This window comes from Microchirus variegatus (genome assembly GCF_963457635.1).
Source record: "Microchirus variegatus genome assembly, chromosome: 4".
In the NCBI taxonomy this organism is placed as follows: Eukaryota; Metazoa; Chordata; class Actinopteri; order Pleuronectiformes; family Soleidae; genus Microchirus; species Microchirus variegatus.
This window is the reverse complement of record NC_139805.1, coordinates 1526287-1538023: the sequence shown is the minus strand read 5'-3', so window position 1 is coordinate 1538023 and position 11737 is coordinate 1526287. Positions and strand designations below refer to the sequence as shown.

The window sequence follows — 11737 nt, the reverse complement described above, 5'->3', positions numbered from 1 at the left end:
ATTATTTTATTTTTTTTAAGTGGACATGGGACACAGGAAATGGCCCCCCCAAAGAGTTGTGTAACTACTGCCCTCTATTGACTAGGGATGAGCTAATACAATTCTCAGTATCAGTCCAGTACTGGTCAACATCACTGGATCAGATATTTGACAGATACAATCTGACAATCCTATACATCACATCAACTGCAGCTGGTTAAACTATCGTTTAAAATGACTAAAATGGCTGAATCGAATATTGGTAGATATTCAGTTTATACCAGTATTGGTATCGGATAAGGAAAAGTGGTGCCATCCCTACTACTGTCAAATCTATACTTAGTTTACTTATTTCAGGCAACACCTAGCTAATACTTATTATTATTATTATTATTATTATAACTTAACTTTAGTTATTTGACTGAGGGCCCCTATGGATGACCTATGGATAACATCTCTTACATCAAATTGTTGACCGAAACCAAAAACCAGAAACACAAGGCTGAAAACTAAAACTGAAAAACCGAAATAAATTATTATGCCAATTCTCTACCATTGTTTTTTTCTTTGTTTTTTTAATCTAATTGTGTTGTTATGGCTGGGACTGTATGTACTTACCTCACTTCAGTCAAGGCATTGCAATTACAGTATATTATATTATAGATTGTGCCCCCCATCTGGTGCAGACAAGCCTTTTTTTCCTGCACACCGCCCCTGCGCCGCTCCACCGTCTCCATGCGGGCTCTCTGTATCCAACGCAGACTGGATAATTTCTCTATGTGTAGCTAAATCCCCTCATCCAAATAATGTCTTTATGAAAAGGGTCGAGTACAGTCGCGATGAAGTGCAGGGGATCCGAGTAGATCTTAATAAACTTCTGCAAAAACTGTGGCCAACACAGTTTTTCATAAGTCATCACAACATGGTTTCAGTGATAAAAATCTTTCGGTCGAAAACCGGAAATGGCTTTTTTGGCAATTTTCGGCCAATAATTTTCGGTGAATACAAATACATTTGATTTAAGTTTTGGTCTGGTATGAACATGAATGTGCTTATTTCTTCTTTAGAAAAACAACTGTATTTTGCCTGAGGACCTGCGAGATTTCTATCTGACCACAGACGGTTTTACTCTGACCTGGAGCGTTAAACTAGACAGTAGGTGACCTCATTATGTTTCTTTTCTTTTCATGTTCTATTTCACAAACATCTCAATTTATATAAACTACAGGATAACAATAAATGCTAATTTTGCTCTAGTATGCAATCATAACTGTACGTGTCTTCCAGATGAATGTGTTCCGTTAGGATGCATGATGGTGAACAGTGTGGCCAGACTGTGCCCGCTGCTCCAACAAGTATCTATTTTCAATCTGCCTAATGCACCCTCACTTGCTGACCTGGACTGGGAAGAAAGTGACACTCAAGATGGTAAAACTCAACTGTCAGGTCCTTATGTGCTGAAGTCTTTTTACATGTGCTCGTGGAGTGAAAATATGTATTCAGGTTCCATTAATGCTACCCACTAGGGTCAGAGTTGTCACCTGCTCCTCCTCATTTTGATTCCCGGAGCCGCATCTTTGAACTGGATTCCGCTGGTGGGAATGGCAAGGTGTGCCTCATCTACAAAAACTGCACCCCAGGTCTCTGACGATATAACAAAGTTGAACTAAAGGTTAGTACCTCTTTTTGAAAAATGTTTTCGTGTCATTTAGATGTTTTTTTTTTTCCTTTATGTTTTGCAGGGGTAGTGGCTCAACAGAGTGAAATCTGGTTCCTCGATCGCTCTCTGTGCTGGCATTTTCTGACGGCAACCTTCACCTCATACTACCGACTGATGATAACCCACCTGGGCCTACCTGAGTGGCAGTATACCTTCACCCCATATGGCCCAAGCCCTCAGGCAAAGGTAGCTGTGATCACCTGAAAAACAAGGGCTGGGTAATATGGGACATTTTTTATCATAAGATACGTTGATATCATTTGATATCAATATATATATATATATATCACATTATAAACCAAATCATTATATATGTCAAGCTTAAAGGTAAGGGTGGGCTATTTGGCTTATAAATAACATCTCAACATTTTAAGGGCATGTCCCGATATTATCTTTTGAGATGTTTGCGCTTCTCAGAAGAGCGTCACAGTACACTAAATAATATATCTGCTGTTTATGATCTGTGTTACATGCATAACACACACTTAATATTACCTTCCATTTCAGATAATACCTGGTTTATTTCTTTAGCTTTTTAATGCTAAATGAAAGCTATTTAAGTTTTATTAGAAACAAAGAAATAAAGAAAAATTAGGCTGTTTACAATTATTACATTGCATTTTACAATTAATCGACAGTGTTCATGCAAAAGTAATACAATCTTAAAATATTGTTCCCTGTACAGCAGTGGGCATCCCTGTACCAGCCACTGACCCTCAGCAGTGAGCCCAGCCTGGCTGATCCTGCTGGAGATTCTTATTTCAACAAGCTGGATCCAACCAGGGCCTTCAGAGGCAAAGTCAAAGCACCTGCCCCAAAGAAGAAGCAGCCAGCACAGTGCAGCAGTGCAGGGTCAGGAAACAGTGCCAAGAGCCAGGGAAGCACAGGAAGACAGAGTGGGGCAAAGCGGTGAAAAGGTTTTCTCCGGAAAAAAAATTGTAATTGTGTGTGTTTGACAAGCATGACTTGGCTGTTTAATTTAGCTACTTCTGGCCGCATTAGGAACAGTGGAGACACTGTGTCCTGATCCAAATGTCACTTTACCCATAAAGTCACTTCATCACTTTACTTTGTTTGCACTATGCTGATAACATTAGTCACCTTATCACTGTTTATCTCTTTCAACATTTGCTCACCATATTTAGTTGTACTTATTTTATTTCCGTGCGTACTGCTGTATATTATATATACCTACGTTGACTTTGATTCTTTTTTTGATTCTTTTTTGTGGCATTGTTGCATTTAAGTTACTGTTGTAAGTTACTGTTTTACCTTCTGTTTGGCACTTTGTTGCATTTGTCTTATTTGTTTATTTTACTTTTATTTTTATTTTTATTATTGTTTTATTTTTATTTTATTTTATTTTATGTATCTTTTAACTCTTGTACATCTACACTTTTACCTCCCAATTGTTGCACAATAATTTTCCTCGGGATAAATAAAGCATCTTGAATCTTGAATCTTGAATCTTGAATCTTGAAATAAGTAGTCAACAATTCCTTTGCTAGCTGACAAAACACACAGCTGAAGTAAGATGTTGGCGGCAACAGGGCTGCAACGATTATATGATTAATCGATTATTAATGGAATACTAAATTATGTTTAGTTTAATTTAAATGAACTAGTGCCCCAGCGACAGATTCGTTATATGCATGCAGCCTCATTTTCTACAGTTCTCACTGGTGACAACTCCTGGTAAAAGGGAACACGGTCGTGCTGCTGCTGCCACTGCTGAAGCTAAAAATGAATCCTTAGGAAGGGTTTCATTTTATACCTGCAGTTATCGTCACTGTTGTTGTAGATGTTTTACTTTTGAATGTATCAATAATATATATGTTATTGTTGGACAAATCATGTACTCTTTTGTTTACCTGTGGACTTTGTCACACAATTCAGTGGAAGTATTACATACAACCCGCAAGTCAAAACCTACAACTGCTAGATATTAGTCGACAGACACCTGGGAGCAAATCTGAGCCATGAAATGTTACATTATGCATCATTAAAGCCAACAAACCAGCAGTATCTCTGCAGTATCTCATTCATGCTGCACATACAGTAACTGTCACGTAAGCTTTTATCAATTCATAAACATTTATGACTTGTGATCTTGACACTATGTACTGATTTCTGCACTGATGATTCTGTATCAATAGACATGACAAAAGTATATTATATGGGATTTTGCTGTATAATATAATTTGGGGGTTAGGATTTGGGTTAACTATTTGAATTTGTCCTTTAGTTTACAGTCATAATGGTGTGTTTGTGTGTCTTTATACTTAAAGTCAAGCAAAGTTGTCATTCCCTTAGTCCAATTTAATGGAAACAATCCAGTTTCACTTTGTCTTTGGTGTCTTTGTCCCTCTTGTGTTTTACATTAATACGTTTAATTTTACTGGAAAAAAAATCTTGTTAATTCAGACAAATTGTTTTATTATTATTATTATTATTATTATTATTTTCAAACAAATGTAATATGCTTCCACACATTTGCCGGAAGGTTTCTCAGTGCTGAATTGTTGCAAAGAAGAGTATACTTACAACACATGCTAAACAAATAATAGGAAATTAACATATTTTATATTTGGCTATAAATCCGACCTTTCAATATAGGCCAATGTTTTCACATTTTCACATCATTTCAATGTTACTTTTTATCTACATACACTGAATGAATTCTCAAAACCTGATGTAATTGGTCCCCTGCTGATTATTGTGTCCTCAATAATATAAGCATAACATTTAAGCAAGTTAGTGTGTTCTTCTATCAAATGGTTTAAGTTTTAAACCTTCTTCTTTTTAAATCCAATGAACAGAACATTTTAAAATTGCTTGGCCAAAGTTGCTTTTGGTTTGTTTTGAAAACTCCATAACTATGGAACATACACTATATATATATATATATGTGTGTATAGCTGGGTTTCTCACACACATGCATCTGCACAGTTGTTTTTATGATTTTCCAGGGGGACAATATCCTCTTTTAACTCATCCAGTAAACCCTCACCCTGTTCAGAGAGAAATGGGTGGTGCAATTCCACTAAAGCTTTGTAGAGCCCTGCACCCAGTAAACCTCCAATGGGGGGAGCAACCAGAGGAACCCACCACCAACCACGTCCAGCCCTGCAATGGTAAACAGAGAAGCAAATTCGGATAAAATCAAAAATAAAAGCAAGTTTGAAGTCATGTTAATATTCAACCAGTAGTGCCCTATTGATGTATGCTGAAAAACTGTACAGGTTATTTAATTATTAACAGATTTTTCTGTCATTGACTGACCCCGTGGTTAAGGGGCCAACAATACCAAACCTTCTACAAACAGATAATAGATCCTCCCTGTGTACCTGAACACATCAGCTCCCCAGCCTGCTATGGCAGTGAAGACCCTCGGTGCAATGTCCCTGTTGGGGTTAATGGCATAACCGCTATTGCTGCCCAGAGAAATGCCGATGAGCAGCACGAGGAGGCCGACTGCAACGGGTTCACTGCCTGCGGCGGCAGGTTTGTTTTTCTGGTCAGACAGAGCCATCAGGCACAGCAGCAGCATACCTGTACCAAACACCTGGTACACAAATACACACACAGTGAGTAATCTCAGATAATAGTGACGTGTAGCTCCAGCTTTTAATGCCGTACCTGGTCAATGAATCCAGCCTGCAGGGAGAGGTATGGTGCAGGATAGGTAGCAAAAATACCAGCAGTGGCCCTATCACCAACTACAGTCAGGTTTCCTCCACAATAATCATGTATGGCCTCTGCACATGTGGAAACAACATCGATTAGACAAACACCCTTACATATCTGCAACTTAAAGGTACATGCTCTGAAAAATGTATTGTATTGAGTCACAAATGTCAGTGTGTCATCAGAAATGGAAAGTGTCAAACTGAAATGATTTTGTTTGTCTATTTTCTTTCGGCTTCGCCCCTCTCTCTTGGGGTTGCCACAGCAAATCACCTTCCAGTAATGTGCATATTTTAATTGGTAGAGATTTTATACCAGATGCTCTTCCTAGCACAACGCACCCATTTATTTGGGCTTGGTACTAGCACAGTCAATTAAGAGTGTCCAGTTAACCAATCAATGGGAAAACAACAAATTTACATTCTCATTTGCAGCCCACAAACTCTGAACTCAACCTCGAGAATGAAGAAAGAAGTAAAAACAAGGGTCTGCACTGGAGATGTTTGAAAAATGTAGAACTGGACCTAACAGCAGAGATAAATTTGAAGATACGTTAGCTGCCGAAAAGTGGGTCATTTTTTTCCTGGACATGCAATCAGCTGGACTTCAGCCAAGATCTCTCTTCCTTTTCTCATATTTTTAAAGGTCCAGTGATAAAAAAATGTAGGTGAAATAATTTCCAATTTGCAGAAACAGAATACAAAATAATCAAGTCTATGATTTTCTTCCATGTTCTATCACCTCAATGTATAAAATTGTTGTCTTCAATACACACACAATGAGTGGGTCTTCTCTATGGAGGTGGTAATAATGGACCACCATGTTTTTAATGGACAAACTTAACACCTTTTGAGTTTTAATGATAACTGAAACTACCATAGTACCTATTCCAAATGCTTGGAAGGGAAAGGTGAGGTGAGGGATTTTGAGCTGCGATACGCAACTTCACATATTACTAAATTGTACACAGTGTTCTTTTAATATATGATTTCCAGTCTGCTATTGGCACCTTGTCACAAAGCGAGGCACACTTCAACTTTCAACCTCTGCCTGTTGTCGACACACACAAAATTAACCACCAGGGAATTCATGTTTAATATGAAAGTACAAAAGATGTTTGGACAGTTCCCTGTATGGGAATGTGAATGAACACAGAATGGCGTAAGTGAAGCTCCGTGGCTTCCTGGCAACCCACAATTAATTGAGATTTACAATCACATTTACACGTAGCTCCTTTAAAGCTGCAAATGAGTTGGCAGAAAATCTATGTACTGTTTAAGGCTTCAGTGTCAAGTGTGCTTGAAAGTGCATTGTGCCCTCACCATAGTAGACAGCATAAATAGTCCCTGCTGCCAGAAAAGATCCCAACAACTGTGCAAATAAATACACGGGCAACATCTTCCAGGCAAGGCGACCAAACGTGCACATCGTGATTGTCACTGCAGCATTCATGTGTGCCCCTAATTGAGCGGGAGAGCATGAGAAATACAGTATATGAGCTGTATGATGACTTTAATGACTTATCCAAGGCATTGTTTTGCAAGAAACAACTCCCATACCTGAGACCTTCCCTCCAACGTGTACCCCCATAGTGACACCCAGTGCAAAACCCAAGTTGATGCTTAGGTACTGTCCAAATGCTCCCTGTCCCGTCACTACCTGGGCTACAGACCCCAGGCCAAACGTCTAGACTCAGGGAGAACCAACAATTCACAGGTAAAGTCACATAGGATAATCCATTACATGGAGTGAGACATACACACACTGCCTAATTGGTGGAAAACAACAAGGACGTGCAATAAACATATTGAGTTGTGACAACCAAGTCATTGAGTGTGTTCAATGACAGGTGCTGAAGAAGCCAAACAGAAGCATTTCCTCGATTAACTTCCTCGAATTACTTTCAACTCAGCAAAGGTTTGTAGGTCGAGTGAGAACAGGAAAAGTGCAGTTCTTCAAAGCATGCACTTTGGAGTTAAACTGTCATGTGGTAACACAGCAAACATCAAGTCCTCATGTGAACTACTGTACGTCTGTGCATGTGAACTGTGTGCTTTTGCTTTTGTGTTTCAGTAGTTTGTTAAAGCCTAACCCCACACTAGATGGTAATTGGCCCGATTTTGGTCTTGATCTAGCCCTTCTAACAATCGTGGTTGCCTTCCAATTTTAGGTTGATATGAACAGATTATCTGGCCAAATTATTTGAAACGGGCACGATTTTAACACGATCGGACACATCAGTCTTCCCGATTTCAAATCGTAAGCATTAAACATGCTTGATATTTTTACGACTGAACAGTGACTGGTGCGTGAGCAGAACCCACAATAACCAATGCATTCTTTTTCTTTGAAAATTGTAACTTGTACAAGCCAAGTATATTCTGTCTTCTCAGCCATGCAGTTTTTGGGCCTTTCTCAGCACACAACATTGCATGCACAAACTTATTAATTGATGCCACTGAAGTCAAATTAAATCAAACAAATTTCTGTGAAATCCTGAAATTTCAGTTTTCTCCCAACTTTCGAATGTTGCAACATTCACATATGCTAAATAAGCCAAACAAGCTCCTTTAATTTTTAACTTGCCAAAAGTCTATAGCTTGAGTGAAAAATGCTGACACGGGAAAAACTGCAATTGGAAAAAAAAAAAGTGTATCTCCTCTTTTTGTAACCTTTTGTAATTTTGCCTGCAACATTGTTTTCTCTAAGAACACATTGTTTACATTGTGTTCCCCCAGATGATTGCACTTAGTTAGGCCTCTCAACCTGTCCAATTTACGCGTCTCACCAGGAGAAATAAAGTTACTTAACAGCGAGTCTTTTCATCATAACCAATAAATAAAAACGTAACTTTTGAAAAAACATCAACACAAACTACTTTTATTGCAGAACGCAATTATGAAAAATGAAAAAAAAAAACATTTATTTGTGTGTGTGGAGTGTGTGTACCTGGTATTCCATGTGTTGCAGGGACCTACATCTGATTGCACAGTCACATTATGGGGACAAAAAAAAGTCCCCATGATGTAAAGTACTACATTTTAAGGTGAAGACCTGTTTTATTGTTAGGCTGAGGTTAGGGTTAGGATTAGGCCAGTAGTAAGTATGGTTAGGGTTAGGGAACGTCTCCAGGAAATTAATGTAGGTCAATGCAATGTCCTCTTAAGTCATGGAAACCAGTGTGTATGTGTGTGTGTGTGCATGTGTTTAATATGAGGAACATGATTGTCTAACTTTTTAAAGTGATGGTGGCAGCCATTATATAGTATTATGTTGTTGTTGTTATGGTTGCTCCAATTTCTAGGTTGGACATTGAGTTCCAACCTAACCCATTGAAATGACTGCGTGCATGTGCTCATACGCCAATGTGATCTCTGTACCTGTGTGTATTGTGTTGTGACAACTGAGTCGGTGTATGTTTATAAGCTACGGTGCTGCATTCACAGACGTTGAAGACGCCAAACTGAAGCATTTCCTGTGAATGAATCTTTTACTTTTAACTCAGCAAAAGTCTGTAGGTCGAGTGAAACAAGCCGACATGGAAAACCTGCAACTGGAAAACAGGAAATGTGTAGTTTCTCTGACAAAAAGTCATGCACTTTCAGGTTAAAGGTCATGTGCTAAAGCAGCAAATGCTCAGTCAATAACACTATTGTGCGTGTGCTCATGTGCCCCTGTGTTCTCTGAACTTTGCTCGTGTGTGTGTGTGTGTGTGTGTGTATTCTAAATATAGGTTTTATTGTAACAGTTACCAGATAGCATGTGACTTGCGACAACCTCTGTCCATGTGGCCATGTCTGACCATTCGTCTGACTACGCTACATATCCTGGTTCACCCACTTGAACCCACCAATCCTCACTCATGGTCCACTGTCATGTGACTGCAAAGCACACGTTATCCGTGTCAAGAGAGTGACTGATTATTGACGGCATGTTTTTGTCACACATAATGCTCACAATATGTTTAAAACTGAGGAGAGGGCAGAAACATAAATGTTTAACGCCACATTATTGCAACAAATGCTGCCCAAGCAAATTACACTTCAGACACATTTTATAATAAACTCTGTCTTACCATCATGACATATGTGCAAAGGGATTCAGCGAGTCCCACTCGAACAAATTCATTCTTAAGCCAAACTTTGGGTCGCGTTACTCTGTCTCCTTTACGCAGGGAGACTGACACTTCTCCCAACTCCTTCATTTCCTCTCTCATTTCCTCTCTCCTGTGCCTAGTTTATTTTCAAACAAGTTCAGTTGCCCTTTACGGATCATTTACAAAGTGCCTCCCATTGTATGCAGTGATCCACAATCAAAGTCTGCCTCCGTCTGTTTTTCTCTTTTCCCCTAACTTCTCTTCTCCTCTGCTGCCCCCGCTTTCTCTTTCTAGGTTCTCTCGCTTTGTCACACATACCCATTGGGTTGTGTGCACACTATGTAGCATGGTCCCAACCCCCCACCCCTGGATATGCTGACATACACACACTCACACACACACGTCGACCAATGGCTTTGCATCGTCTTGTCCTTGGCCAATCAGGAATGGAGTTGAAAAAAAAATCAGACTGCTGTGCAAAACAGAAATGCAAGCTGACATGTGTAGGCGACAAAAAGGCATTTGACACAATTTCTCCTTCAACTTCGATAATAAGTCCAAAGTTTGGCGGTTTAGTTTATGAACGCTGCATTATACATGTAGAAGGCTATATGTTGCTGTTTAAAGACATCCTCAAATGTCTCACTGTGCCCACAAACCAAATTGATTAACTTGATTTATTTGGCATATGGTGCAAAGAACCCAGGAAAAAAAGATGCACATTTAACAAGCTGAAAAAATCAGAGAACTCAAACCCTAACCCTCTCGGAGACTCAATTGCGCAGGATTGAGGTTAGTGCGTTTTGTCTGAATTAATTCACTTATCTTTACTTCTTGCAATGGTCCTCTTAGCCCTCTTAGATTTGATTTAAATATCAGTTTACACTAATGGAGCAACGATATTCTCCATACTCAATCATAGATTTCATTAATTTATACTTTAAAGCGGACCTAGACCGGAAGTCCCAATTAACGCTGTTTTTTTAGTGTGTATCTGCGTAATTACCTTGTTTACGAAGCCCTGAAGGTTCTAAACAAACAGTTCAGAACGCTGTGTTTTATTGTAACCTCGGGCTCAGCGAGATCTCTGAAAAAAACCCTGGTCCAGTTACGTAAACAGCGGTTCTCCTGAACAGCGGATGTCCTGCTCCGGGCACCGGGCACATCCGGTAGTGATTGTGGCAGAATTAAGATGTCATAATTGCCGTCCAGTGTGTACCTTTAATTGCTCCACTTACTTGTCGACCGGTCACATCTGATCGTATATATATATGGGTGGCTGTCTATGGGCTTTTCCCTGATGCCGAATGCATGCCCTGCTTCCTGTCCGTCCCGCTTCCGCGTCGCAGGTATGAGCGGTGTGAAATGTTTGTGCCGCTGCGTGTGCATTCATGCAGTAAATTCATGCAGTAAAAACGATCGCTATTCTACGCAGGTTGCCTAAAAGCAGGTCCCCCACTTCTAGACGTGGATCTTTTACAGATCGCGCTTGGTAGGTCTTTTGTCATCTTTTGGAACGTGATCACATGATGCGCAATTTATGAATGCCGGCAGTAGAAACTGTGTCCACAGGAGGCAACCTGTATCGCTCAAAAGCATCAACAGTTTTACTGGGTTTAATTAATTAGGTCGTATGCCGTTTTTAACGGAGTAGATAGAATTTGGCCACATTTACCTTAATTAGTTTACTTTAGTTTGTTTATTGTGTTGAATTATTTGAGTAATGACGTGTCTTTTGCGGGTTAGGGTTAGGGTTAGGGAGTCGTGACGAAACTATTTTTAAACATAAACAATGTTGTGATAATGAGTAGCAGTGCATCCACCGTTCCAGAGGGGGGAGCTGCGCTTCTGAGAGCTGGTGTGCTAATTACAGTATGTCACTTCCGGGTATTGGCCAATCACAAGACAGTTGGGAAGGCTCTATGCTGGCTGGCCAATCACAACACACTCTGTCTTCTGGGCAGGGGCGGCCGGTGTATAGGGACGATTTGGGTGACGCCCTCCCAACAAGGAGGAGAAAGATACATTTTTTTCCTCAGCAATTCCAAAGATCCTTAGTACTAATATTCCTTTCAGCCGCCTCTGCCAGCAAAAGTAGTTATTATCAGTGTTCTAGACATATTATCTGTCACTGTCCAATCAAAATCGTCAGATTCTAGTCACATTTTATGGTTCCGCCTCTTCTGGGGCGATTTGACTGACGTGGAGAATCGCCCGAAAATTCTCCCATTGACTCTCATGTTAAAAAAAGGTTT

The 11737-nt window shown here is 39.8% G+C and overlaps 1 protein-coding gene across 2 annotated transcripts; it reads right to left on the bottom strand.

Moving 5' to 3' along the window:
- Positions 1-1734: 1734 nt before the first annotated feature.
- aqp7 (aquaporin 7) lies at positions 1735-9643 on the bottom strand. 2 transcript variants are annotated; one of them, XM_083887641.1, is made up of 7 exons: positions 9462-9643; positions 6946-7072; positions 6709-6846; positions 5339-5457; positions 5047-5264; positions 4710-4825; positions 1735-1899 (listed from the first exon to the last, which is right to left on the bottom strand). In XM_083887641.1, exons 1-7 carry the CDS (start codon positions 9600-9602, stop codon positions 1832-1834), a joined length of 927 nt encoding a protein of 308 aa, XP_083743767.1. In that variant the 5' UTR covers positions 9603-9643; the 3' UTR covers positions 1735-1831. The 2 variants fall into 2 exon arrangements, with proteins under 2 accessions (XP_083743767.1, XP_083743766.1); XM_083887640.1 differs by lacking the exon at positions 1735-1899 and having other exon boundaries at positions 3659-4825.
- Between the last annotated feature and the right edge of the window lie 2094 nt (positions 9644-11737).

What these genes read in the sequence shown, in the direction of transcription:
- aqp7 (XM_083887640.1), bottom strand. Translation starts at nt 9,602, where the DNA reads ATGAGAGAGGAAATGAAGGAGTTGGGAGAAGTGTCAGTCTCCCTGCGT. An exon ending in CGTTGGAGGGAAGGTCTCAG is followed by an intron (nt 6,847 to 6,945) that starts GTATGGGAGTTG and finishes CCGCTCAATTAG; the next exon opens with GGGCACACATGAATGCTGCA. An exon ending in AGGCTGGATTCATTGACCAG is followed by an intron (nt 5,265 to 5,338) that starts GTACGGCATTAA and finishes TTTGTGTACCAG; the next exon opens with GTGTTTGGTACAGGTATGCT.